This window comes from Eublepharis macularius, chromosome 5 (assembly GCF_028583425.1).
Source record: "Eublepharis macularius isolate TG4126 chromosome 5, MPM_Emac_v1.0, whole genome shotgun sequence".
NCBI lineage: Eukaryota > Metazoa > Chordata > Lepidosauria > Squamata > Eublepharidae > Eublepharis > Eublepharis macularius.
Genome location: NC_072794.1, coordinates 97,894,583 through 97,919,396, shown reverse-complemented (window position 1 = coordinate 97,919,396; position 24,814 = coordinate 97,894,583). Strand labels below are relative to the sequence as shown.

The following is a 24,814-nucleotide window of genomic DNA, read 5'->3' as shown; positions in this document are numbered from 1 at the left end:
AACTCATTTCAGGCTTCCTTGCCTGGTGGATGCAAACACCATACCTTCTCCCTTTCACTAGTCTCTTGAGACGCCCGGGAATAGGTCGAGGCCTGGGAATTGGGCAAGTTTAGGCCGCAGCCTTGCACTCTCTGAGGCCTGGAAGGAGGCTAAGCCTGCCTTTGCAGACCTCCCAGCAGCAGAAAATTTTCCAGGCATTCTTGCCTGATGGGTCCAGGCCCTTGAGCTTTTTCTCTTTCACTGGCCTACTGAGAGGCCTAGAAGAGGCTGAGGCCTGGGAGTTTGGAAAGTCTAGGCCGCAGGCTTGCACTTTTAGAGGCCTGGGAGATGGCTAGGCCTGCCTTTCCTGACATTCTGCCATCTAGGCCCCTGGGCATTTCTCTTTCACTGGCCTGTTGAGAGGCCCAGGAGGGGCTGAGGCCTGGGAGTATGGAAAATCTAGGCCACAGGCATATGCTCTTTGAGGCCTGGGAGGTAGCTAGGCCTGCCTTTGCTGAATTCTGCCATCCAGGCCCTTGGACATTTCTCCTTCACTGGCCTGTTGAGAGGCCTAGAAGGGGCTGAGGCCTGTGAGTTTGGAAAATCTAGGCCACAGGCTTACGCTCTTTGAGGCCTGTGAGGTGGCTAGGCCTGCCTTTGCTGACATTCTGCCAACAGAAATTTTCCCTCCAAAAGGAAAAATGAAAGTGAAAGCGTACCTCACAAGTCCCGGCTGAAAGGAAAGAGAAATAAAGGAGGGCTCCCTTTTATTTAGAGCAAGCTGGCTCTGAGGCTTCTGCTACTCTTTTCTCCTACCTCCTTCCTTTCGCTGCTCCCATTACCAACAGGATCAGTCTTACCGCGGTTCAGTTGGGGCTGCCAGGGTTGGAGCAGGTCCTCTGCTGCCGCTGAAGGCTGCTCCTTTCAAGCCTGAGGGAGTTCCCAATAATATCGGTCTCTACAACAGGCTACTGCAGACTCAAACACCGCACCCTCTGGCCATCTGAGGGGGGGGGGAATCCTTCCAACCCAAAGGTGGGGAACCTTGGTGGAGTTTTGCGGTTGTGGCCATGGAACCTAGGAGCAACCTAGGGACGTCGGCTCTAATGCTCGCTGTCGCTCCGAGTGAAATGGGGGTGGGGTAGGCGGTAGGGCCTTTCCTTTCGCCTGCGAGCTCCTCACTGCCTGTGGCCTCGGCCTCCCTGAGTACTGGGATTACAGGCACACGCCACCACGCCCGGCTCATCTCTGGCAGTTTCTTCTTCACCAGGATCACTGCGCTCTGCAGAGCATTGCTGAAGACGTCCTGCTCAGATGGCAGGGCCAGAAAGACTGGTGATTCCAGGGACAAGCCCCTCCCCTCCAGGATCAAAATCAGCTGACTGACCCTGCCTTCGGAGAGGAGGAGCTATATCCCAAAAGTAAGGACTGCCCCACTCCTAGGACCACCAGAGAATGACATGTTTTTCCAAGAACTATTTTTGATATACTGTGTTTTTTTCTGGTTGTTGAACCAGATTTAATTGATTGAGCATATGAACAGTTGGAATTGTTTAAACATCTTTTGACAAATGCTTTAAAGAGATATTTCTGGCACTGCAACATAATAAAAGGCCCAAATTCTTACAGTTTAAGAGCTGTAATGAAATCTCTATTATAGGATGGTCCCCAACATAACACCTAATATTACATGAAGTTTTGGTTGTCATTATTCTTCCTCTGGTGAGTACTGCACCCTTCTTACTCTCATTGCATTCTTAGAAATAAACAGGAGGTAATTTTTAAAAAATCTTCAGAATGTTAGGCCCTAGACACATATTTGAGAAAGTGATGGAAAGACTGCTATACAGTTTTCATTATTATAGATGAGTTTTACCAAATCATGTATTATTAGTGTGTGGAAGTTTATGAAAGAGACTGGGACCCAACTGGACAAAGTAACAATTCATTTACAATTTGACACTGGATCGACTCCCCTCTCCCTAGTTTGAGGCACTTTGCCTTTATATGTGAGCTACAAATTAGCACTGCAAATCATGGGTTGACTGTTGCCTTGAAACAGGAAGGGTATGAACTGCAACGCATGCGGAGGAACAAGAAGTGTGAGGAAGAGAGCACTCAAATCATGTTCAGTCTGAATCAAGCTACTGAATCTATTCCAGAAAAACAAATGAAGTTACATTCATGGAAAGATTTACTTTGATTTTACTGTTATCAACAGTTGCAATTTTATGTTGAACTTTATGTGATTGCATATATGAAGGGAACTGGACTTAACAGATGTTTCTTGGTATATTTTTTAAAGTTTCATAAACACTGCTGTATTGCATTTCTCCATTACACAGTTTAAAATGTCCCCTTTCACCTCCATTAAACGCAGATTTGCTCCAACTTGCAGGTATTATGCAGGAACTGGTAACATCTTCGTATACAAACCCAGCAGGCACGGACAATTGAAAGACCTTTTGCAACTGCATCCAATTTCATGCGGATTGTCCATGTGGTTTCAGAGTGCTTTTATTCATTATAACCACAATTTAACCTTATTTATTCTCTCAGTTATCACATGAGAAAAAGGCAAGGCCTCCTTACACACTGAATACTAAATGGACTTAGAAAGCATCCCACAAAAAACACTTAAACAGTGAGTTTGTTTCTTTTCCGAAGAAAACTACACCTCCTCTCATCAGCCCCATAGTTGCCCATGATCAAAGATTAGATCTCAACTACTTAATACCCCACCATTTTCTGATGAACATGTCCAACACCACAGGGAAACAAGAAGTTGTGCCAATTTATTAAGAACCCTTAGTTTCAAATTCAAACATGGGACAAAATTAACCAATTCTGCCAGACTGGGATACTACAATTGATATAAGATAAAAATTGTTTTAAAACTGGTTCTAAAACTCATCTAGTTAGTATTTAAAATGGAATAATTTGATGTCTTTTTTCAACTTAAAGGCAAGTAACACTGTGATCCTAAGCAGAGTCATGCCCTTCTAAGTCAATTGACTTCAGAGGACTTAATGGTAATTCTGCCGAACACTGATTTGGATATCAATATGATTAAGGCTTTGTAATTTGTTCTGAGTATGTAATGTACCAACTTGGCTCCTGTTATGTACAAATTAGACTATAGCTTTGGAAAAAGCAAAAGTCTCTATTTCAACTGGTACAGAGGATGACTCCATCCACAATGACAGTACAGTTCAGTATTTGAACTCTACTGTTCTAGTTCAAGTTCTACTAAAAAAAAATCAAGATTGCATTTGAAGTGCTATATGGTGAACTAAGAGTAGTTCATCAACAGTGAGCCAGTGCAGTGTCATGGTTAGTAATAGACTAGGATCTGGGAGACCAAGGTTTGATTCTCTGGTCTGTCATAAAAGCTTGCTGGGTGACCTTGGGCCAGTCACACACAATCAGCCTAACCTACCTCTCAGAGTTGTTGTGAGGATAAAAAAGAGGAGAGGAGAATGATGTAAGCCACTTTGGGTCCCCATTGAGGAGAAATGAGATAAATAAATAGGAGCATTGGTATGTTTAGGTGCTCCCCCACAGTTTACTATGTTGTTTCCTCTTCAATGAGGCTTTGCAAAGATTGTGTTGCTCAGAACAGCAACAATTCTAAACGGGTGTGTTGGGATTCACAAGAAATCAGAGGAACCTGCTGGTTGTGTAGCTTACAAGCTTCTGGGAGACACAGTAACTTCCAGAGACAGGATGGGTACAATAGCTGCCCAGATTAAAGTTCTAAAAAGCAAATTTCCCCAAATGGACAGGAAAATACTAGCATTACTTCAGTGTAATAGGACCCAGATACACCGGTTCAAATAAGGACAAATCGCATTGGATTTGTTGGCTGCAGTTTAGGATTGATACCAAATGATTTATCAGAAACTTGTGTGATGCCCAAAGTCATGTGTGTGAATTTTCATAACATTTACCTAACCAAGTTTAAGACATTTGGGCAGATTTCTTTTAGAATTCTTTGCATGCAGTGATGCTGTGGTTGAAGGAATATGTTTTGTTCCAAGATAATAAGCAGAAAACACTGTAGCCAGAAGAAATTAATGTTGTCTACAACTGCTCTGAAAATAGATTTATCTTGATCACATATAAATCTATGATCAGTCAAGAAGGCTCATCGGCTTATTTTAGACGTAATGGCAAATCATGGTTTGGCCACTGGGAATGTGCCTGCAGGTATGCACACTGCACACTCATTTCTCTTCCCTTATACCACAGACTCCTTCCTCCACTTCCTGCTTTTGGTTAATTACAGTTTGCCATGCCATCAAAATTGGTAAACTATGGTTAGCAGTTGTCTGCAGATCTACTTCAAACCAATGTTTTAAAAAAATGTTAGGCCAAGCACTAATCACAGTTGTCACATTTGGATAGTATGGCAAAATATGGGGAGGAGGGTGCCACTTGTGGTTCACTGGGCAGGGTGGGAGATGCTCCCTTAGAGTGGACCCCTTCCCTAGGTGATGAACTGAGATCCTCTCATGCAGATACCACTTTGTGGTTGGGAAGAAGAGGGCTTTTGATTATGGAAAATTTGGCCATTGGAAATAGAGCATCTTGACAGCATAGTGCCTTGCCTGCCTGGTGCAAATGCTATGGACACTGCATACTGTCTAGACAGGCTGGCAGCTGATGCTGGGAAGAGTCAGAGTATATTGCCACCAATGACATTGTGGAATTCAGTTGTGTTGTCCTAGAGGAACAATTCAGATTACTCAACAGAAGATTAAAGCCCAAGATTTCAAAAGATAGCATTCTTAGAACTGCTACCTGTTCCATGGCCAGCCGTACAGGGACAGGCAGAAGTTACTGGTATCAATGCACAAATGAAAAAATGATGCTAGGAATAAAGGCTTATTTATTTATTTATTTATTTATTTATTTATTTATTTATTTATTTATTTATTTATTTAGTCTGTCTTTCTCACTGGGACTCAAGGCCAATTACAAGTACAATTTGTTAGACAATAGGAAAACTTGCCAAGGCAAGCCAAACCTGTACAAAGAAGCAGGCTTCACAAGGAACTAAAAGGACCCAGACCATTGGCACAATATCAAAAAGGTCGCAAAGTAGCTTTTAAACAAAGTTGCTTGGTACTAAATGACAATTTAGATATACTGGGTGTTTCAAAAAATGGTGGAAAAATGCAAAACAGAGAAGGATGTGTTGGAAGTGGTATTGCTCTCCATAATAAAGACAGCACTGAGTGAAATAAGATAGTAAATATAAAAGAAATAAAGATGTAGACATTTGTGTACTGACTTGCAATAGTGAACACAATGCTGTTAAATTCAATGCAAGGGCGGCGAGCAAATTTATGCTTGACCATGGAGATTTATGGTTCCAATTGGTTTCCAGAATGCTCTGTGGGAACCGATGCCCCGCGGCGGCTCATGTGATGAGCTGATGGAGGACTGGCAGGTCCAGCTCTCTGAGGCCATCAATGAAGTCGCTCCCCGTTGTCCTCTTCGTTCCCAAAATCACTGGGCCCCCTGGTACACAGAGGAGCTACAGCAACAGAAACAGGAACTAAAGTGACTTGAGCACGTGTGGTGGTGATCTTGCGACGAGGAAGCAAGAACATCTCATAGGCTGTTTATGAAGTCCTATGAGATGGCAGTGAAAGCTGTGAAGAAGGAATTTTACGCAGCTTCCATTGCATCAGCTAGCCCGGCTAAATTGTTTAATGTGGTCCGTTCACTGGTCTCCCTTTCAGGTGAAGACCACCAAAATTTGAATTCGACTGTAAGCTGTGAGGCTTTTGGAAGCTTTTTTGCTGATAAAATCTTGCCTCTCCGCCATGATTTACCAGCCACAGTTGATACGGTATGTGAACGAGAGGCCCCTTGGTCGTCTTTGGGGCGGATATTTGATCATTTCAGCCCTCTTTCCGGGGAAGAAGTAGGCAGGATTCTGCGGGTTGTGAGGCCCACCATGTGCCCCCTGGACCCATGTTCATCGTGGCTGGTGAAAGCCAGCGTCGACGGATTATGGGACCCTTTGGTGAGTATTGTTAACTTGTCGCTGGGCTCTGGGGTCTTTCCCAGGGCACTGAAGGAGGCTGTGGCGAAGCCCCTTCTAAAGAAACCATCACTGGATCCTGCCGACCTGCTCAGTTACCAGTCTTGAACCTCCTGTTTCTGGGTAAAGTGATTGAGCAGACGGCAGAAAAACAACTGCAGAGCTTCCTGAAGGAGACCTCGGCTCTAGATCCTTTCTAGTCTGGTTTTTGCCCGGGCATGGGGTGGAGACATTGCTGGTCACCCTCACAGATGATCTTCATAGGCATCTGGACTGGGGCAGATCGGCGCTGCTGATATTATTAGATCTTTCAGCAGCGTTCAATACGGTTGATTACGATCTTTTGACCCACTACCTTGCCGATGTGAGAATTCAAGGGACGGCACTACAGTGGCTAGTCTCCTTTCTTCATGGTCGGGGACAGAGGGTGGTGCTGGGGGAGAAGTTATCATCCCGTAGGCCACTAATATGTGGTGTGCCACAAAGGGCAATACTCTGGCTCAATTGTTCAACATCTATATGCACCCTCTTGCCCTGTTGGTGCGAAGTTTCGGGCTTGGGTGTCACCAATATGTGGATGACCCCCCAGCTATATCTGTTGATGGACAACCTGCCTGGATCGGCCCCAGATATCCTGGAGCGTGCTTTTGAAGCTGTGGCTGGATGGTTGAGGCAAAGTCGGCTGAAATTAAACCCTGCGAAGATGGAGATCCTGTACTTGAGTTGCGGAAGCACAGATTTGGGACCTCAGCTTCCTATACTCGATGGGGCAGTGCTTACAGTGTTAGGAGCCTGGGGGCGATCCTGGATGCCTCCCTGACCATGGAGGCCCAGGTTGCTGCAGTTGCCAGGTCTTCTTTTTTTCTACCTTCAACAGACCAAGCAGCTTGCCCCTTATCTTTTGTCCTACAACCTGACTACAGCGGTCCAGGCAATGGTCACCTTTAGGTTAGACTACAGTAACGCGCTCTACACTGGGCTTCCCTTGAACTTGATCTGGCAATTACAGCTGGCGCAGAATGCAGTGGCGCGAGTCATCACCGGAACGCCACGGGGTGCACACATAACGCCAGTACTGCGCCAGCTGCACTGGTTACCAGTGGAGTACTGAATCAGGTTCAAGGTTTTGGTATTAACCTATAAAGCCCTATGCGGACTGGGACCGGCGTATCTGCGGGACCGCCTCTCCCCATATGAACCCTGGAGGACTCTTCGCTCCACTAGTAAACATCTGTTGAAGGTCCCTGGCCCGAGGGAGGCCCACCTGGCATCGACCAGGGCCAGGGCTTTTTTGGTCCTGGCCCCAAGCGTGGTGGAACATTCTGTCTAATGAGACCAGGGCCTGGCAAGCCTTATCTTTCCGCCGGGCCTGTAAGAGAGCTGTTCCGCCAGTTGTATGGTTGATGCTAGGCGGAGCTCCCCTATCTGGTTGAGTATGGGCTGTGACCTCCCCTCTGGTGACATCTCCATCTGTTGAATACTTTCTAATGTTCTGGTGCTGACTAAAGGGTTGTGCCCTGTGCCTATGTATAGTGCATTTTACTGTGCCGCTGTGTGTGTGCGTGTGCGTGTAATTTTAACTTTGTGTGTAAATTGTGATCCGCCCTGAAGCTGCTGTGGGTAAGGCGGAATACAAATCTAATATATTAAATTTAATGAATGTCGATGGAAAGTTACCTCAAAAGTCCAACAAGTCAAACAGAAGCGATGAGAGGAAGTTCTAAGCCTAATGGGCAAATCAGAAATTAATAAATCTCCAGACCTGGATGACATAAACTGAAGGTCCTTAAAGAGCTCAAAAGTGAAAAGTCTGATCTTGTTGCAAAAATAACCTCCCTACCAGAGAATGCAGCACCATTTTTTTTTTAAAGGGAGTATAATGGAGAGTCAGAAAATCACAGGACAGTTAGCATAATATCTGTTCTGGGTAAATTAATAGAAAATGTTACGGATAGAATTATTAAGCATGCAAAGGAAAATCAGCAAGGATTCTACAAAAGGAAGTCCTACTTCATTAAGACTCCTGAGTAAACTTAGCAGTCATGGGATAAGAGAACAGGTCATCTTATACAGGGCTTTTTTGTGAAGATACTCACTAGTATTGAGTACCAGCATCTTTTTCCAGGGCTCTTTCATGTGTTGTCCCACCCCACTCAGCTAGAGAAAGAGCAGCTCAGTGGGGATCTGCCTAGAAAGGAGGGAATTGGTGGGAATTGACACAACTTTATATATGACTATTGGAGCTTTTTAAAAACAAAAAATCGCACTGCTGTTACTGAATATAAATTGGTTTAACAGGAAGTAGAGAAAAGAAATAAATGGACAGTTTATTTGTTCATAAATGATCTGAAATTAGGGTGAATAAAGACCAAGTTTCTGGATTTTTCTTGTAAGGGAGAAAATGAATTGGAACACCTCAAATTAAGTCTTGGTTTGCTTGATACCTGGGTTTTATTTGTTGTTAAAAGGACTGGAATAATCAGAGCTACTACAAGTGAGCCCCTGATGTTGCTCTATCTTTGTAGAATTTTTACTTGAAACAACAAGATGCCCATGCTATATTATAAACTGTTTTTCCAGTTCTTGATTTTGAAACCTATCTGCTCTTCTACAGGGTTGGGGGCATTGTTCAAGAAACAAGTCCAAAGTATCTTACATATAACTAACTGGATACTTCTTCAGATACTGGTATGTGGCTTTTAAATATGAAGATTTTACTTAGGTACACTAAAATTCTACTTGAACCTTGTTTCTGTTTTTTTCCCCCCTTTTCTTTAAAAGCTTGAACAATGGCACACTAAAGTACAAGAGTGAGCTATTTGACTTGCAAAGAGAGAATGTGTAGGGGAGTTAACTGACTAGACTTGAAGGCAAATATGAAGAAGCTTTGATTGACTTCTAGAAGAGTGCCTTCAGTTCAGATGATCAAACCACTGGCCTATCTAGCCCAGCATCCTGTTTCACACACTGGCCAACCAGTTTCCTCGGAGGGCTAGCAGTATCTCTGGGAGCAGTATCAGAACGAGGCCATGGCCTCTGCGCCCGAACACGGATCAATTTTACTGTCTCTGGATGTGTTAATAATCAAGGAAAGTGGCCATTGATGGACTCTGTGAATCTGTCTAATCCCTTTTAAAACCATCTGTGCTAGTAGCCATCATTTCATCCCCTGGTAACGAATTCTCCAATGCAAGTACTTATTAAATGTCTGTCTTTGAATTCTAGAGTTATGGGGAAAAGGAGAAAAGGTTCTTCGTATCCATTTTCTCCACCCCATGCATAATTTTATAACCCTCTGTGTTATTTCATCTTGCTTTTCTGACTGAAAAGACCAACTTCTTAGTCTTGCCTTTCAAAACTGGTGTTCTAACCATTAATTATATTGGTGGCCCTCTTCTGCAGTACCTTTTTGAATATGGCAACTAGAGCGGTATGCAGTATTCCAAGTCAGTCTGCATCATAAATCTCTCTAGAAAGGCATTATGATATTGAACATTTTATTTTCAATCTATTTCCTAATAATGCTCAGCATGGAGGTTGCCCTTTTTGACCACTGCCATACACTGAATCAACATTTTCCTCAAACTATTACAAGCAAATTGCGCTTTGATTTCACCATCCTATATAATATAGTCTCATCCAGAAACTTCATCTTTCAAGAGTTTCATAATCAAAAGAAATTTTAAAACTTTTAAAAATCTTATTAGGTATGTTAACACCAACGGAAGCCAGACCTGCTAGATCTACATTATTACTAGGCTTTTGCTTGGTCACATGGTATGAGGAGAACAGGAGTACAGAACTATACACTGATGTGTACACTTCTGTGATGGTTCTTTTTAAACAGAGATAGTTCAGCCTACTGCGCTGACTGCTGAATTTAGACAGCACTTACGTTTTCCAGTTTCTTTATCCTGTAGTTTTTGATGGCTGTGACTTTAAGATGTCATTTAGCCAACATAAGAAGTTGAGAAACATTCAGCAAGGCAAATTTAAACAAACGGCTCCAACTTTTATTTTTATATTATACACACACAAAACTGTATGTGTGTGTTTTAAAAAAACAAAATTTATGTTCAAGTTACACACTACCAAAAAGGTTACACACACCCAGGAAAAACCTTCACATATAAAAGAAAGAAAAATATGTCTTCTATTTTTACAGACCAAGTGCCGAGCTCAGTTCAAATTTCTCAAAAGGCCTTGGCAGTTACTAAAAATAAATGCATGAAATATGCATTAAAGTCTCAAGAGGTTTCACTACTGAATATCCACATCACTTAGGAAAACAAAAAACTGCCAAGCCAAAAAGAGTTTCATGCCAAAATATGCAGTTACTGCAACATGACTCTTCTATCACAGTGCTTACAGATGACATCAAAAAAAAGGTATTCTTTTTGTGCTAACACGCTACGTGGGGCGGCCTGATTCAGTACTAATTGTGTAATATGGAGTTTCCACCCAACGATTTCCTTCAGAAGGGACAGCTATGCTGGGAAAGCTTCATCTATCTGCCCTCCTCCCCCCAATATGAACACCTGCCCCCACTTCAGTGTGTGTGTGTGTGTGGGGGGGGGTGTATGTTAGCAATTGTCCCTTTTTCTGTAAGAAACACCTCATGCAGCCATTGCTTCCATTCAAAGAAAAGGTGGCAGGGGGACTCTTTTCTCAACTTTGCCAGCTCACCCCTTTCACCATACAGACTCCTATACCATTTCTTCTGCTTCATGAAATGAAGGTAAAGTTGTGGTGACAATGATAAGAGTTTATAACTTTTATCACCTAAAGCACAGAAACAAAACCTCAGGGCATATAACTCATGGCTTCCAATGTCTCTACTAATGTACAGAGTATGGGAAACAAGCAGGAGGAACCTGGTCCTAAAAAAGGAAGGGGACTATGACATAATATGCATTATTGAAACTTGGCAGAATGACACAATTGGAATACTAGGATTGAGGGATACAACTTGTTCAAAAGAGATAAACAAGGAAGGAAGGAGGGAGGAATAGCATTATATGTAAAGGATGTATATACTTGTGAGAAAATACATGTATCTGGGTATGGAAATTCAGTTGAGAGTCTCTGGGTAAAAATAAAAGGAATAAGAAATAATAGTGATACTATGGTGGGGGTCTGCTATAGACCACCAAGCCAAGCAGAGGACTTGGACAAGAAACTCCTAGAACAAATTACGAAGTTCACAAAGAGATGGGACGCAGTAGTCATGGGAGATTTCAATTACCCAGGTATCTGTTGGAAGTCTAACTCTGCTAAAAATGAAAGGTCAAATAAATTCCTGACTTGTCTTGCTGACAATTTCATTTTTCAGAAAGTAAAGAGGGAAATAAGGGGTTCTGCTATGTTGGACTTGATACTCGCCAACAGGTAAGAACTGCTTAACAAGGTGATAGTGGGCACCATGGGTAGCAGTGACCATGTAATTTTGGAATTTACAGTCTTGGGGAAGGGAAAAGCTGGATGTAGTCAGACATATAGGTTGGATTTCAGGAAAGCAAATTTTAACAAACTGAAAGCTATGCTGGGTAGAATCACATGATCAGAAATGCTTAAGGAGAAGGGAGTTCAAGAAGGGTGGAGGTTCATAAAAGCAAAATGTTGAAAGCACAAATACAAATGATTCCTATGAGAAGGAAAAATGGGAGGAGCTCAAAGAAGCCACAGTGGATTCATAAACATCTTTCTAATGAATTGAGAAATAACAGACTCATTTAGGAAATGGAAGGAAAGCCTTATAACCAAGGATGAATATAAACAAATAACCAATGCTTGTAGGGAGAATGTTAGAAAAGCTAAAGCTCAGTATGAGCTTAGGCTAGCAAGAGATGCCAAAAACAACAAAAAAGGGTTCTATGTTCAAAGTAAGAAAAAGAGCAAGGACATGGTAGGCCCATTGCAGGGACTGGGAAGTAAAATTGTAACAGATGATTAAGAGAGGGCAGAACTGCCCAATTCCTACTTTTCCTCAGTCTTCTCCTGTGAGGGAAATGGTGCTCCTCAACATGGCAATAGCAGAACACATGATGGGGGAAGGGAGTTATAGAATCAGCATAAAGGTAGTACACGTAAACACCTAGTTTCTTTAAATGGAACTAAGTCCTCAGGGCCAGATGAATTGCACCCAAGGGTACTAAAAGAACTCGCAGATGTAATTTCTGAGCCTTTATCCATTATTTTTGAGAATTCTTGGAGATCAGGTGAGGTGCCAAAAGATTGGAGGGGGGCAAATGTTGTCCCCATCTTCAAGAAGGGGAAAAAGGAGGATCCAGGTAACTACCGACCCATCAGCTTGACATCTATACTTGGAAAAGACTTAGAACAAATAATCAAACAGTCAGTCCTTGAGCATTTATAAAGAATGGTTGTGGATGTGAGCCAGCATGGGTTTCTCAAGAACAAGTCATGTCAGAATAACCTTATCTCTTTTTTTGAGAAAGTTATTACCTTGCTGGATCAGGGGAATGCTGTAGACATAGTTTATCTTGATTTCAGTAAGGTTTTTGATAAGGTTCCACATAGTATCCTTGTCGAAAAGTTGGTAAAATGTGGTTTGGATCCTATTACTGTTAGGTGGATCTGTAACTGGTTGACAGATAGCACCCAAAGAGTGCTAGTTAATGGTTCCTCATCCTCTTTGAGAAGAGTGACAAGTGGAGTTCCTCAGGGATCAGTCCTGGGACCTGTTCTGTTCAACATTTTTATAAATGATTTGGATGAAGGAATAGTGGGAATGCTTATTAAATCTGCAAATGATACTAATTTGGGAGGGGTAGCAAATAAGGTCGAAGACAGAGTAAGGGTACAGGATGATCCTGACAGGCTGGAAAACTGGGCTAAAACCAATAAAATGAATTTCAACAAAGAAATGCAAAGTTCTGCATTTAGGAAGGAAAAAATCAAATGCATAATTATAGGATGGAGGAGACTTGTCTTGTCAGTAGTATGTGCAAAAAGGATCTAGGGGTCTTAGTAGACTATGCACTGAACATGAATCAGTAGTTTGATATGATACCTGAAAAGGCAAATGTGGTTTTGTGCTGTATAAACAGAAGCATAGTGTCCAAATCACGAGAAGTGATGGTATCGCTCTTCTCTGCTCTGGTTGACCTCACCTAGAGTATTGTGTTCAGTTTTGGGCATCACAATTTAAGGAGGATATAGACAAGCTGGAGCATGTCCAGAGGAGGGCAATGAATATGGTGAGGGGTCTGGAGACTAAGTCCTATGAGGAAAGGTTGAAGGAGCCCGGAATATTTAGCCTGGAGAGGAGATGACTGACAGGTAATATGATAACCATCTTCAAGTACTGTCATATAGAGGATGGTGTAGAGTTGTTTTCCGTTGCCCCGGAAGGTCAGACCAGAACCAATGGCTTGAAATTAAATCAAAAGAGTTTTCAGCTAAACATCAAGAAGAACTTCCTGACAGAATGGTCCCTCAGTGGACCAGGCTTCCTCAGAAGATGCTGGGCTCTCCTTTGGAGGTTTTTAAGCAGAGGCTAGATCTTACCATTTCCCCCTAAAGAACAATATCATCTCAGGATTTCTCCACTATTTCAGACGTGTTGTTTGTACATTTTATTTAATTTTCCTAAAGAAAACGAATTTCTTAGTAGGAAAGCCACTTGTGAATTTCACCCCCCCTCCCCACAACAACCACCATGGAGTAGTGGTTAGAATGTGGTATTAAGATCCAGGAGACCTCGGTTAAGATCTCCACTCTGCCATGGAAGCCCACTGGGTGATCTTCGGCCAGTCACACACTTACAGTCTAATCTACCTCTGGGGTTGTTGTGAGGATAAAATGGAGGAGAGGAGAACAATGTAAGCCACTTTGGGTTCCTGCTGGGGGGAAAGCAGTGTATAAAGGAAGCAAATAAATGACTGAAATAAAGAGTATACAATATGCTATAGTTAAATTTTTTAACAAACTAAAATTCACAAGATCAACTTCTCCAGTTATACTATTAGGAACTCAATGGAAAAGGGATTTTAGAACACACAATGCTGAAGGAATGAGAAGGAAGCATAGAAATATCAAGCTGGAAGCGACCCCGAAGGGTCATCTAGCCCAACCCCCTTCACAATGCAGGAAATTCACAGCTATCTCCTCCCTTTCATTCCCCCCCTCCCCCCAGTGACTCCTGCTTTATGCCCAGAAGAATGCAAAAAACTTCCAGGATACCCAGTCAACTGTCACCCCAAAGTGGCAATTGGTATTTTCCTGGACAGGTAAGAAAGGGCCCCAAAAGCCTATCACCGGCCCATTCCTTCATGCCCCCCCCTCCCAAGCTGCATACATTCATACTAAGTCACAGAATCATCATTGCTGTCAGGGGGCCATCTAGTCCCTTCTTAAATACCTCCAAGGAAGGAGAGCCCACCACCACCTGAGGAAGCCTGTTCCACTGAGGAATCTTTTCTAACTGTCAGGGTCTTCCTAATGTTTAGTCGAAAACTTAATTTTAACCCACTGTTTCTGGCCTGACCCTCTGGGGCAACAGAAAACAACTCTGCTTCATCCTCTATGTGACAGCCCTTCAAATACTTGAAGAGGGCTATCATATCACCTCTCAGCTGCCTCCTTTACAGGTTAAACATACCCAGCAATTTCAACCTTTCCTCATAGGACTTGGTCTCCAGACCTTTCACCATCTTTGTTGCCCTTCTTTGAACACACTGCAGCTTGTCAACATCCTTCTTAAATTGTGGTGCCCAAAACTGAACACAGTAATACAAGTGAGGTCAAACCAGAGCAGAGTAGTATCACTTTGCAATACTATTACTTCTATTGATACATCCTAAAATTGCATTTGGAGTGGGAATGCAACTTTGAATTTTCTGCTTCTTCATTTCATCTACTTTGTTTTTGCTGTTAGTGCCCGCCAATATTAAACACAAATACTCTAAATCACTCATGTTCTCTGGAGATGTTAAGCCCAGAGAAAGGAATTACTCCATAGTCACCTTCACACATTGCAATTTTCCTACATGGAGAGATTATATACATTATACATACTTACCATTGGTTAAGTGCAGCACAAAAATATGTTTTCCTATAAAGAAATTCTCCCTATGTACAAACACTGTAGAATGTGATGCTCTTGAAAGATCTCTGAGAGGGTGGAGAAAGGAAACGTGTGATGACTTGGTCCTTAGAAGAAACACTCCAGAAGATAAGATACTGTTTGATAAGAAACAAGTTACAGGGAGTCCACAACCACAAGCTCCAAGAACTAAGTAATAGCCTATCTACTCTCTACTAGGGAGCCAGCCTGTCCATCAAAATGTCTGACTTACTATTCTCCAGGAAAGAATATTAACTACTTTATTCAGAGCTCCCTTGTGCAGAATGAAAGAACAGCAGGTCCACATTATAAAAGATTTTAGATCCTCAGATAGGCAAAGAATCTCTCACATTGAGAAATAAGCTAATATTTTTAAAAATATTAATATTTTTAATATTTTTATTTGCTAATATTTTTAAAAGCCAAAATAATCACAAATAACAAAAACCACCATTACTAAAATTTACTGTAGTAGAAGATACCAATGGCAGGTAAGGATACAATGCACGGTATCCCATACATGCATCGATGAAGATAAGACAGGGACAGTCTTGCTGTTCTTCACTTATTTTTCTTAAAAATAGGTCTAAATAAATATTCCAATTCCTAACTGAATTCTATCATTCTGTTCCCCTATAAAAGGAGCAGTTTGCTAACACTAGAGCCTCCTCAATCAGCAGAGACATGTCTGTAACAACTGTGTAAGAAGTGTCTCCACTGCCAGCAGTACAAAGTGGAAGGGTCCAACCCATTAACTTTGCACAGCAGGCAAGTACGAAAACACTAGATATAAATGTCTAGAATTAAATCATAAAAGTAATTAATAAAAATGGAACAGGTATATGGGGATGTGCTTAACTGCACCACACAGCACCGTAGGCAATATCCAACAAATGCCCTTGATATCTTGTGCAAGCCATTCAATGTGGAAGTCACAGTGGTTGAACTATAGGTACAAAATGTGGAATCCCAGCTACGTGAGTATAACTCTAAAAGAAGGTATAGACCCAAACAACAAAAACACCTACATTTGCTGTGTTAAAAAAACAGTATGCAGAACGTAAAATATGCTTGTAATTAAAAACACAGCTCTGGAGGAGAGCTGTGAAATAGATGAGATTGTTTTTCAACAACAGTAGAATCAATTATAGTCATAGATATTAGAGGTGTTCAATTTGGTATTTGGTGCAGATTCAATATTATCCAGGTACACTTAATAACATTGGAGAATTCCAAATAAATTAGAATATTGAATAAATCAATGCCAGATTAACCTAAATTTATTCAGGTTTATTCAGCAAAACCAGTTATAGCTTTTTCAAAGCTGGTTGGCTGCTCTTGTAAGCTCTTTTCTTCCCTCCAACTTTCCAAAGCTTTCTGAGGCTTTTTCCCCAGGGGAGGGGGAGTGAGGCTGGAGGGAAGAGGAATGAGTGAATTCGTGAGGTTTCTCCCCTTTGCTCCTTTTGTCTAGTAAGGGTTTGATATTGGTTGTTGGTTCTGTTGTGCTTGCAACAGTGTCCTTCCTTGCTTTAGTTTGATTTTTTGACATTGGTTCCGTTTGGATTTTTCAGGTTCCCACCCAGGCATAGCTGCGCCTGACGCCTTACTGCCCGGCGGGGGCTCTCCTGCGTCCACCTTGCCCCCCCTGAGCTGGGGTGTAGCTGCGCGGGTTGCCCTTGCGCCAGGCAGAGGTCTGAGGTAAATGGCCTTGCCTCGACTCAGTTGTGGCCCTGTTGCTCTGTGCGTCTGTCAAGGGTTCCCGGGGAACAGCTTTTAGGGTCATAGCCAGTGTCGGATTTGTGGCCGGAGGGGGGGTTATACCTCACCCTCGCGCCCTCTCATCCACCCCTCCACCTGGTTGGCCTCTTGCCTACTCTCCCTTCTCTACAGAGTATCATCCTTTTCCTCCTTCTCCGTTCTCTCTCCTTCTTATACTCACATTCACTCTCCTCCTCTCCACCTACAACCACTCCTACACAACCCACCAAGACCTCTCTACTGAGCCTGCCTTTATAGGGCTTCCTCCAGCTTCCCCCTCCCTTCCTCCCAGACTTCCTCCTACCCCAGGCAGCTTCCCCGCCCTGGGAGGACTGCTCCTGATGCCCTCCAGCTGAGTATGCTCTCAGGTGTTCCTCCTCTCATTCCAGTCCCTCCCTGCTCTTTTATCTTTTCTTGCAGGGTGGGGCTAGATGCTGTCCAGCTGGGGAAGCTCCCAGGTGTCCCTCCTCTCATTCCAGTCCCTCCCTGCTCTCTCATCCTTTTTTGCAGGATGGGGCTAGCAGGGCCCTTCCAAGTAATACGGCTTGGCTGTCTCCTTCTCCACTTGCGAGGTGCCAGACTGGCTCCATTTCCTCTTCACTCCCTGCTGGCTGGGGTTGAGCTGCCTCCCCTGAGCTCTCTGGGCCTGTGGCCAGGATGCTGGCTTGGGCAGCCGCACTGCTGTCTCCCGTCCTCTTCTCCTGGCGAGTCCAGGGGCTGAGCCTCTGACCCCAGACAGAATTCTATAGTCTGGTATTGGTTCTATTATGCTTGCATTGCCCCTGGGTTCTGCCTGCCTGGCTTGTTTGAGTGACACTAATTGCATCTGATGAAGAGAGCTGTGGCTCTCGAAAGCTTATGCTACAATAAAGTTGGTTAGTCTTAAAGGTGCTACTGGACACTTTACTATTTTGCTACTACAGACGAACACTGCTGATTCCTCTGGATCTATGCCTAGTTGCAACAGCGTCCTTCCTTGCTTCAGGGCTTTGTTGGTTCAGTTTGCACTGTAACTTGCATTGGGAAGTAGCTTTTGGCTAGATGTTGTCCCTTCACTTAAAGTTTCTTTGTCTGGAAAGCCTTGGAAATGTATTCCCCATAGGAAACAATGTAGAGTGGCTGGAGCATCTTTTTCAGATGTCCACAGAATTGGACTCCTGGGTCCAATCTTCCTGAAACTTGTGAGACTGGCAGGACAAAGTTTCCTTCAAATTTTTTGGTTTACTTAAAAAAAATGCTCCCCTGGAGGCAAGGAAAATCACTACAAGTGATGCCAAATGCTCATGGATAGTTTTCCTCATAGGAAATAATGGCCAGATATATTTAGTATTCCCCGTTTGAACTGGACCTACATTGAGAATCTGACCCAGATTTCAGGAATATCAAACATTTATGTTATTCCCGAATCCCGAATACTGGATTGAAATTCAGCTGCACATCCCTAGTGGATGTTTAACAAGAGTACCAAACTACACGAGTTTATATAACTCAGTTTTCAGCTAGCGAGCAGGTTGTCAGGAGAATGGCGTATATCTGCATTAACTTCCTTGTGTCCGCGAATCTCATACATAAAATAAATTATGAGAATTAAATTACTTGAATACATACATGCTCTTAATATACACTTTATCCTATACATTCTAGCATGGTAAGGATGCCTATTAAATCAAAACAGAAACTACAGTAATATTAAATATGGTATCCAAGAAGTCCTCAGGATTTTTTTTTAAATAACCGTAGGAATTATTATTAAATTATTAACAGCGGATGATGGTTCAATTAGTGAGTTGGTACATAATATTTGATCCAATTAGGAATGGGTAATTGGAAATCAAGAGCTCTGTTCAGGAACTCTTACAATTAATATTTGCATAAGAGCAATACTAATATGATTACAAGTAGTTTAGTTCAAAGAGGACAAGCCACAAATAGTTTGGTACTTACTTCAGTAAGTGCATGCAGTTGTCCTTGATGTACACAGACACCCATAAACCTAAAAAGAGAAAACAACTGAGAAAAACACACATTAACTTTTATGCTAGAATTTAGTACATCTGATCCTGTTACACTATGGTTGCTACTTCACCCTCTCCCTCCAGTATTTTCGATGCCAGGAAACAAAACATAATACTTTGGCAAGCATAAACACAAGTTTATGGCCACTACTCCTCTCAAATCTAAGCCTAATTCATGTGTGATGAGGCAATGGAAACCCTACAATCTCAATGTACAGTTTGGCTTGCCTGTGCTGGAATGCCATCTTCTGTTATGAAGCAAACTATCAGTTTTTAAACAGGCTACAGGAGGTCTGCTTTCAGACTTCTCTTATCAGCATGTTTAGTGATCATACCAAAATTTCAACTCTGTGACATGGAAGTGTTTAAAATTATGGGGTATATCTCCTGTCTCCTCTTTGAGTAAAGAGATAGACAAATGAACACTTTCTAGCCTTTTCTAGTAACGAAACTATCTTGGAATATTGTGTGCTATTTTAACTTCTAAGATCATGTGGAAGTGCCCAACTTTGATACACCTCTATGAATCAGTCAGTGAGTCCAGGACTGGTTCTCTGCATATGAAGCATAAGCAACCACATGAGGTCACCTAGCAAAAAAAGTCATGGCCTGAGTTAGTTGAACTGTCCTCTCCACTGTCACTTTTGCCTCCTTCCATTGGTAACTACCAGTCTGTTGTAGAAAAACAAAAAAGCTGTAATAATGGGCACCTCTACCTTCATATAGGCTGGGTAATTCGTGTTAAAATTGTGACACAGATAACATGTCATACATAGCTGTGCTTTGGTTCCACAACTAACTATTCCAACCAGCAGGAAGGTAATATTGGGCATAATCCTGTGTGGTGTCTAGGCTCAGTAAGTTGATGCATACTGAGGCAAAAAATATCCTAACCTGACATATATACTAAGGGTGTGTGACCTCTTTCCCTGAACAGAAAAAAAGATCTTGGAGTTGTGATGGAAAGGTCAATGAAACCGTTAAATCAGTGTGCATCAGCAGTGATGTAAGACAAGTTCTATGCTAAAGGATAAAAAATAAAGCAGCCAGTATCACAATATCCTTATATAGATCGATGCTGTCACTGCATTTAGAATACTATGCATACGGGTTTAGGAATTAAAAGGGAAGGACAGACAGCCTTTGATTTCTGAAGTTTCAAGAGATACTAACTGAATATTTTCAAACCTTTCCCCACTGCTCGAAAGAACAAGAAAAGTTAAGGTCAGAAATAAAAGTTTCATTTGTAGTCCCTCGGACAACCACAAGTGTACAAATACACATGTGAGCACATTCTCTTACTTTAATATGTTTGGATGTGAAAGTCTGTTCATGAGCTGGACTTCTTTCAGCATGTTTGCTCTGTTGCTGCTTAGTGTATTCATCTTTAAAGCCATTACTTGATCAGACACCCTGTGCCGCACCTAAAAAATCAATCAAAAAGAATAAGGCACGTGAAGGCTATAAATCAAAAGTGATCTTCCAGCAAGTGGAATACAAGGAGAGCAGTAATGGGCTTAACAAGTCATGAACAGTTTATTATATTCTGTAGTATGCAAATATGACAACATAGCAAGTATGCAAGTATGACATCCCTATTTTTATCTTTAATAACCTTTTTATGACTTCAGAGTGATGTATTTGCTTATATGACGAGGGTTTCCTAGTTTTTGTGCTCATAACAAGTAGTCTGTTAATTTATGAAACTGAAACTATCAGTATGACGAAACTCCACCTAATTTCCTTTTAGGTATTTCCTCCTCTCCTTATACCAAGTTTATAAGTGGTCTGATATGTCTAAACGCAGGTCTGCAGACTGCAAGTTCAAGAGAGGACTCTAGAAACTGCCTGCGTGTTATGATTTTTCTAAGCCACAGTCTCCTGGTTCTGTTCCTAGTTGACTACCTGGTTCCTGCTGAGGGCTGTTGCTTAATCCCATGGTATCTTGCTGGGTTTAATGTCATCTTTTATGCTGTTTAACATCTACATGAAATCATTGGGAAAGATCATGGTGGGATCTGGAATGAAATGTCACCAATATACCGATCACATTTAGCTCTATTTCTTCCTAACAACAAAACCAAGCAAGTGAATATCCTGAATATTGGGGTGATATTGGACTAGAATCCAACACACTGAAGCTCAGTCTAGGCAAGACTGAAGTGCTATTAGTCAATAATAGTGCTAGTCAGGGGTTAAGGAGCCAGCATGCCCTGGATGGGTTGCATGGTCACTTAAGGAAAATATTCACAGCTTGATTTACATTAACGTAAATGATAAAGGATTCTATACTGTCTGTGTCATTTATTCAAATTTGGTGTGCTACCTTGAAAAGAGATTTGGCAACAGTTACTCATGCTGCGATGCCATCCAAGTTAGATTACTATAATATGCTCAACATGAGGCGGTCTATGAAGGATGACCAGAAAGCTTCATTTAGTACCACACAGATTACTAACTGGTTCATTATGAAAAGTGCGTTAGTTCTGAAAGAGCTTCATTGGCTGCCAATTCATTTGCAGGCACAATTCAAAGTGCTGGATCTTATACTCAAAGACGTAAACAACTTAGAATCTGGATAGCTGAAGATCATTTTTTCTTGTATCAACCTACTTGCCAATTAAGGTCTGCATCTCAGCCCCTGGTCTTCTATGACGGATCAGGTGGCAGTCAGCACCTTTTCAGTGGTACTGCCTTGTTTGTAGAATAGATATTATATAGTTTTATATATGCAGTGGTGTTTTTTTTACTGTGCTTCCATGTGTTTGATTTGATCAGTCATTTAATTGAACTGTTTTATATTGGTTGAAGCTTTGCTGTTTTCATAATGCTATTGTGGTCGGTCTCCGTATATCGCTTCAAGCATCTTTGGCTTAGCAATTATTCAAATATTTTAAATGGATTAATGAATTAATCCACCTTGTATACTTTAAAGCAGAATAGCAATCTATTATGCAAATACCATTTTAATCTCTGCCAACTTAATGAAGGCAACATGCAGACTAGTCCTATTCTAGCAGTTTAGGCTGCTGTAAAACAGAATGTGAATCTACAATTCTTGTTTTTTCAGCCTACCTCATTTCTCATGTTGCAGCCTCATATGCAGAACGGGAATTTTTCCAGCACATTATTTTGCTGCAGAAAATCTCCCATTTCTAAAGATTTGATTAATTGTTTCAAGAACTTAACAAAGATGGATGGATGCCATTGCCAATACATATTTGGCAAGCGTAGCAGTTTCAGTGTAGTAATTGTTTTTCTGAAGATCATCCCCTAGGAATTTTGTGAAAGAAAACATTTTATTCATTTGCAAAACAGAAGTAGGGAGATAAAGACCATAACTACATATACAACTCTAAATACACAAAAATCAGGCAATGAGTTAACCTGATTGGCTGTGCAGAGCAAATGAGAAGCAAACATCTGTCTATAACCCTTCACATGGCGGAACAAATATTGTGATCACCGATCTGATATGAAGGCAGTAAGTAATGCTACACAGAGTGGCAAGCTGTTTCCACACAGATGCCATCCTCTATTCCTCTTATTTTTGTGCATTTCCCTGTCTTGCTCCAATCTTTTCCATACGTAATTTGGTATGATGCCTTCAATAAGACTGCAGTCAAGGTGTCTCTGGACACTGTATGGTAAAGTTTGCATTTTCACAAGCCCCAGCCACATTAGAACTATTTTCCTGGCCTCATCCCACATGGACACCATTTCCTCTCTACTTCTGTGGGTTTTTCCACATTTTTAAAGAAATGGCATTGCTAGATTGTAGCATTAACATTATAACAATATATTTTCAGGATCTACTAATTCCCACCTTTAAAAAAAGGATCAGTTTAGTCCTTTTGTTGCGGAATTATAAAAAGAAAGGTGTAGGATGCAGCCTTCTCCTTTTAACTCCACAATACAAAGTGGCCAGTCACAGCATATCATGAACAGCTCTCTGGGTGTGCTGAAGTTACTGTCAGTTTTCCATGCCTTTCGTTTTCTTCTTAAGTTCGAACAAAGTAAGGAAAGTGTGCTTAGGATTTTGTCTCTAAGTTTTACAAGAATTATTCCAATAAAAATTTCTACTGAAGTTTGGAAGAAAACATTTAAACCACATTAAAAAAAATTTAAACAAGTATCTCAGTGCAAGTACTTGTTGCTATTGATACATAAAGTTAACAGGTGGTCCTTTTCCAATTTGTTTATTAAATATGTCAAAATAAACATACAATGTCAGCTCATGCTTTATTTACGGCACCAGAAAATTTTATGTAAAATTCTAAATTTTCCAGGAAACTCACACCGCTGGCTGTAGCCACCAAGTTAAAACTCCATTTTTAAGTCTTCCAGCTGCATAAAGGAAGGAATGATTTATTAAAGTTAGCAATGTTTCATTTTTCTGAAACTATAGTCCGGCTACTTTACATGTATTATTTAACAAAGCCTGCTTAATACCTAGGAATATTTTCCCTTTCCCTTCAGTATTTTCCTCTAACATTTTTGTCATGCTTGTACTTCAAATACAGCATAATACTATACCCCACAGAAAGTTTTAAAGAATGCAAGACAACAGCAACAAGACATTGGCAAGCAGAGCGAGGGTATACTAATGAAAAGCATACATGTTACTAGCACCACTATATTAAAAAGATTTTATTTGAGAGAAAAATAACTATCCTGCCACTGGGCTTCCTGAACCAAAGCTTTGCTTCATACCCTGTAGTGAGAAATGTTAGTGCTTTCTACAATGTACGCAGACGAGGTGGCAGTGGGAAGCTTTTACAATTCCTCTTTTAGCCAAGAAGCAACCTTCAAAAAACTTTGAATGCTACCATTCAATATTCTGCAATACTGAAGAAAGAATATTAGCCTCCTCTTATTGGGTTGAATCCTGCCTAAATTCCTTGCACAGAAGCTCAACTTCCCTGCCTCTTTTATCTTGCTGCAGCCCAAGATGTCACTAGAAATGCTGCTCCTAGTGGATGGGGAAAACTGAGGGAAATGATGCCCTCTCTTGTACCTAGTTTCAAGTAGATAGCCATGCTGGTCTGCAGTAGAACAGCAGGATTTGAGATCAGTAGCACCTTAGAGACCAACAAGATTTTCAAGGTATAAGCTTTTGAGAGTCAAAGCTCCCTTTCTTCAGATAACCTGCAGATTGTCAGAACTGTGGCTAGATAATGTCCTTGCTCCAGACTACCTTCTGCAATCAGACAACAGTCCATTGTTTCCAAAAGGTTTTTACTGAAGAATTAGTTCATTATAGTCCACTAGCCTGAATACAATATTCAGGATGGTACATATGCATTGTTACCAATGACAGGCAAAGCATGAGGTACAAAGTAACAGATCACAGCAGGCCCAACCTCCCCCCCAGTTCTCAAAACAACCCCTTTGAAGTTAGGAAAGCGAAAGTTCTTCAAGGCCGGTTCATGGTGGAACATTGGTAGCCAAAACAATCCTTTTCTGTGAGATAGCTGCCTGGGAACCTTGGCACCTGTGAAGAGAGCACTTAAACACTGAAAGGATTAAAAATGGAGTCGGTTAAGCAAAGGCATACAAGAAAGCATTCTGAACCTGACATTCTGCCCCCTCTAAGATGATTCTCCCCCAGGTTTATGTGGGTAGCGAGAGTGGAACGCTTTAACTAATCTAGGAGCATGAACATGTACAGAATTCACCCACTCATCAAACCCAGAATCAAAGTCCTTCCATCTGATAAGGTAAAACAGCTGATTCCTTTTTAGTTTAGAGTCCAATATTTGTTGAACTTCATAGTGGGTTTGATCATCAATTAAAGTTGGGTTTGGAGGGGCACGGGTGTGCCACTGGTCTGCAGAGGGAGCTTTTTTCAACAGACTGACATGGAAGGTATCATGCACGTGGCGTAAATTCTTTGGTAAATCCAAGGCACCAGTCACT

The 24,814-nt window shown here is 41.6% G+C and overlaps 1 protein-coding gene across 1 annotated transcript in view; it reads right to left on the bottom strand.

Annotated features, from left to right (window-relative positions):
• Nucleotides 1–24,814, bottom strand: part of TESK2 (testis associated actin remodelling kinase 2) — a 93,983-nt gene that overhangs the window by 36,633 nt on the left and 32,536 nt on the right. Inside the window, exons 3-4 of the mRNA XM_054980233.1 lie at nt 20,198–20,319; nt 18,825–18,873 (exon numbers count right to left, since the gene is read on the bottom strand). Coding sequence (XP_054836208.1) covers nt 18,825–18,873; nt 20,198–20,319 — 171 coding nt within the window. The remainder of the gene's footprint in view (nt 1–18,824; nt 18,874–20,197; nt 20,320–24,814) is intronic.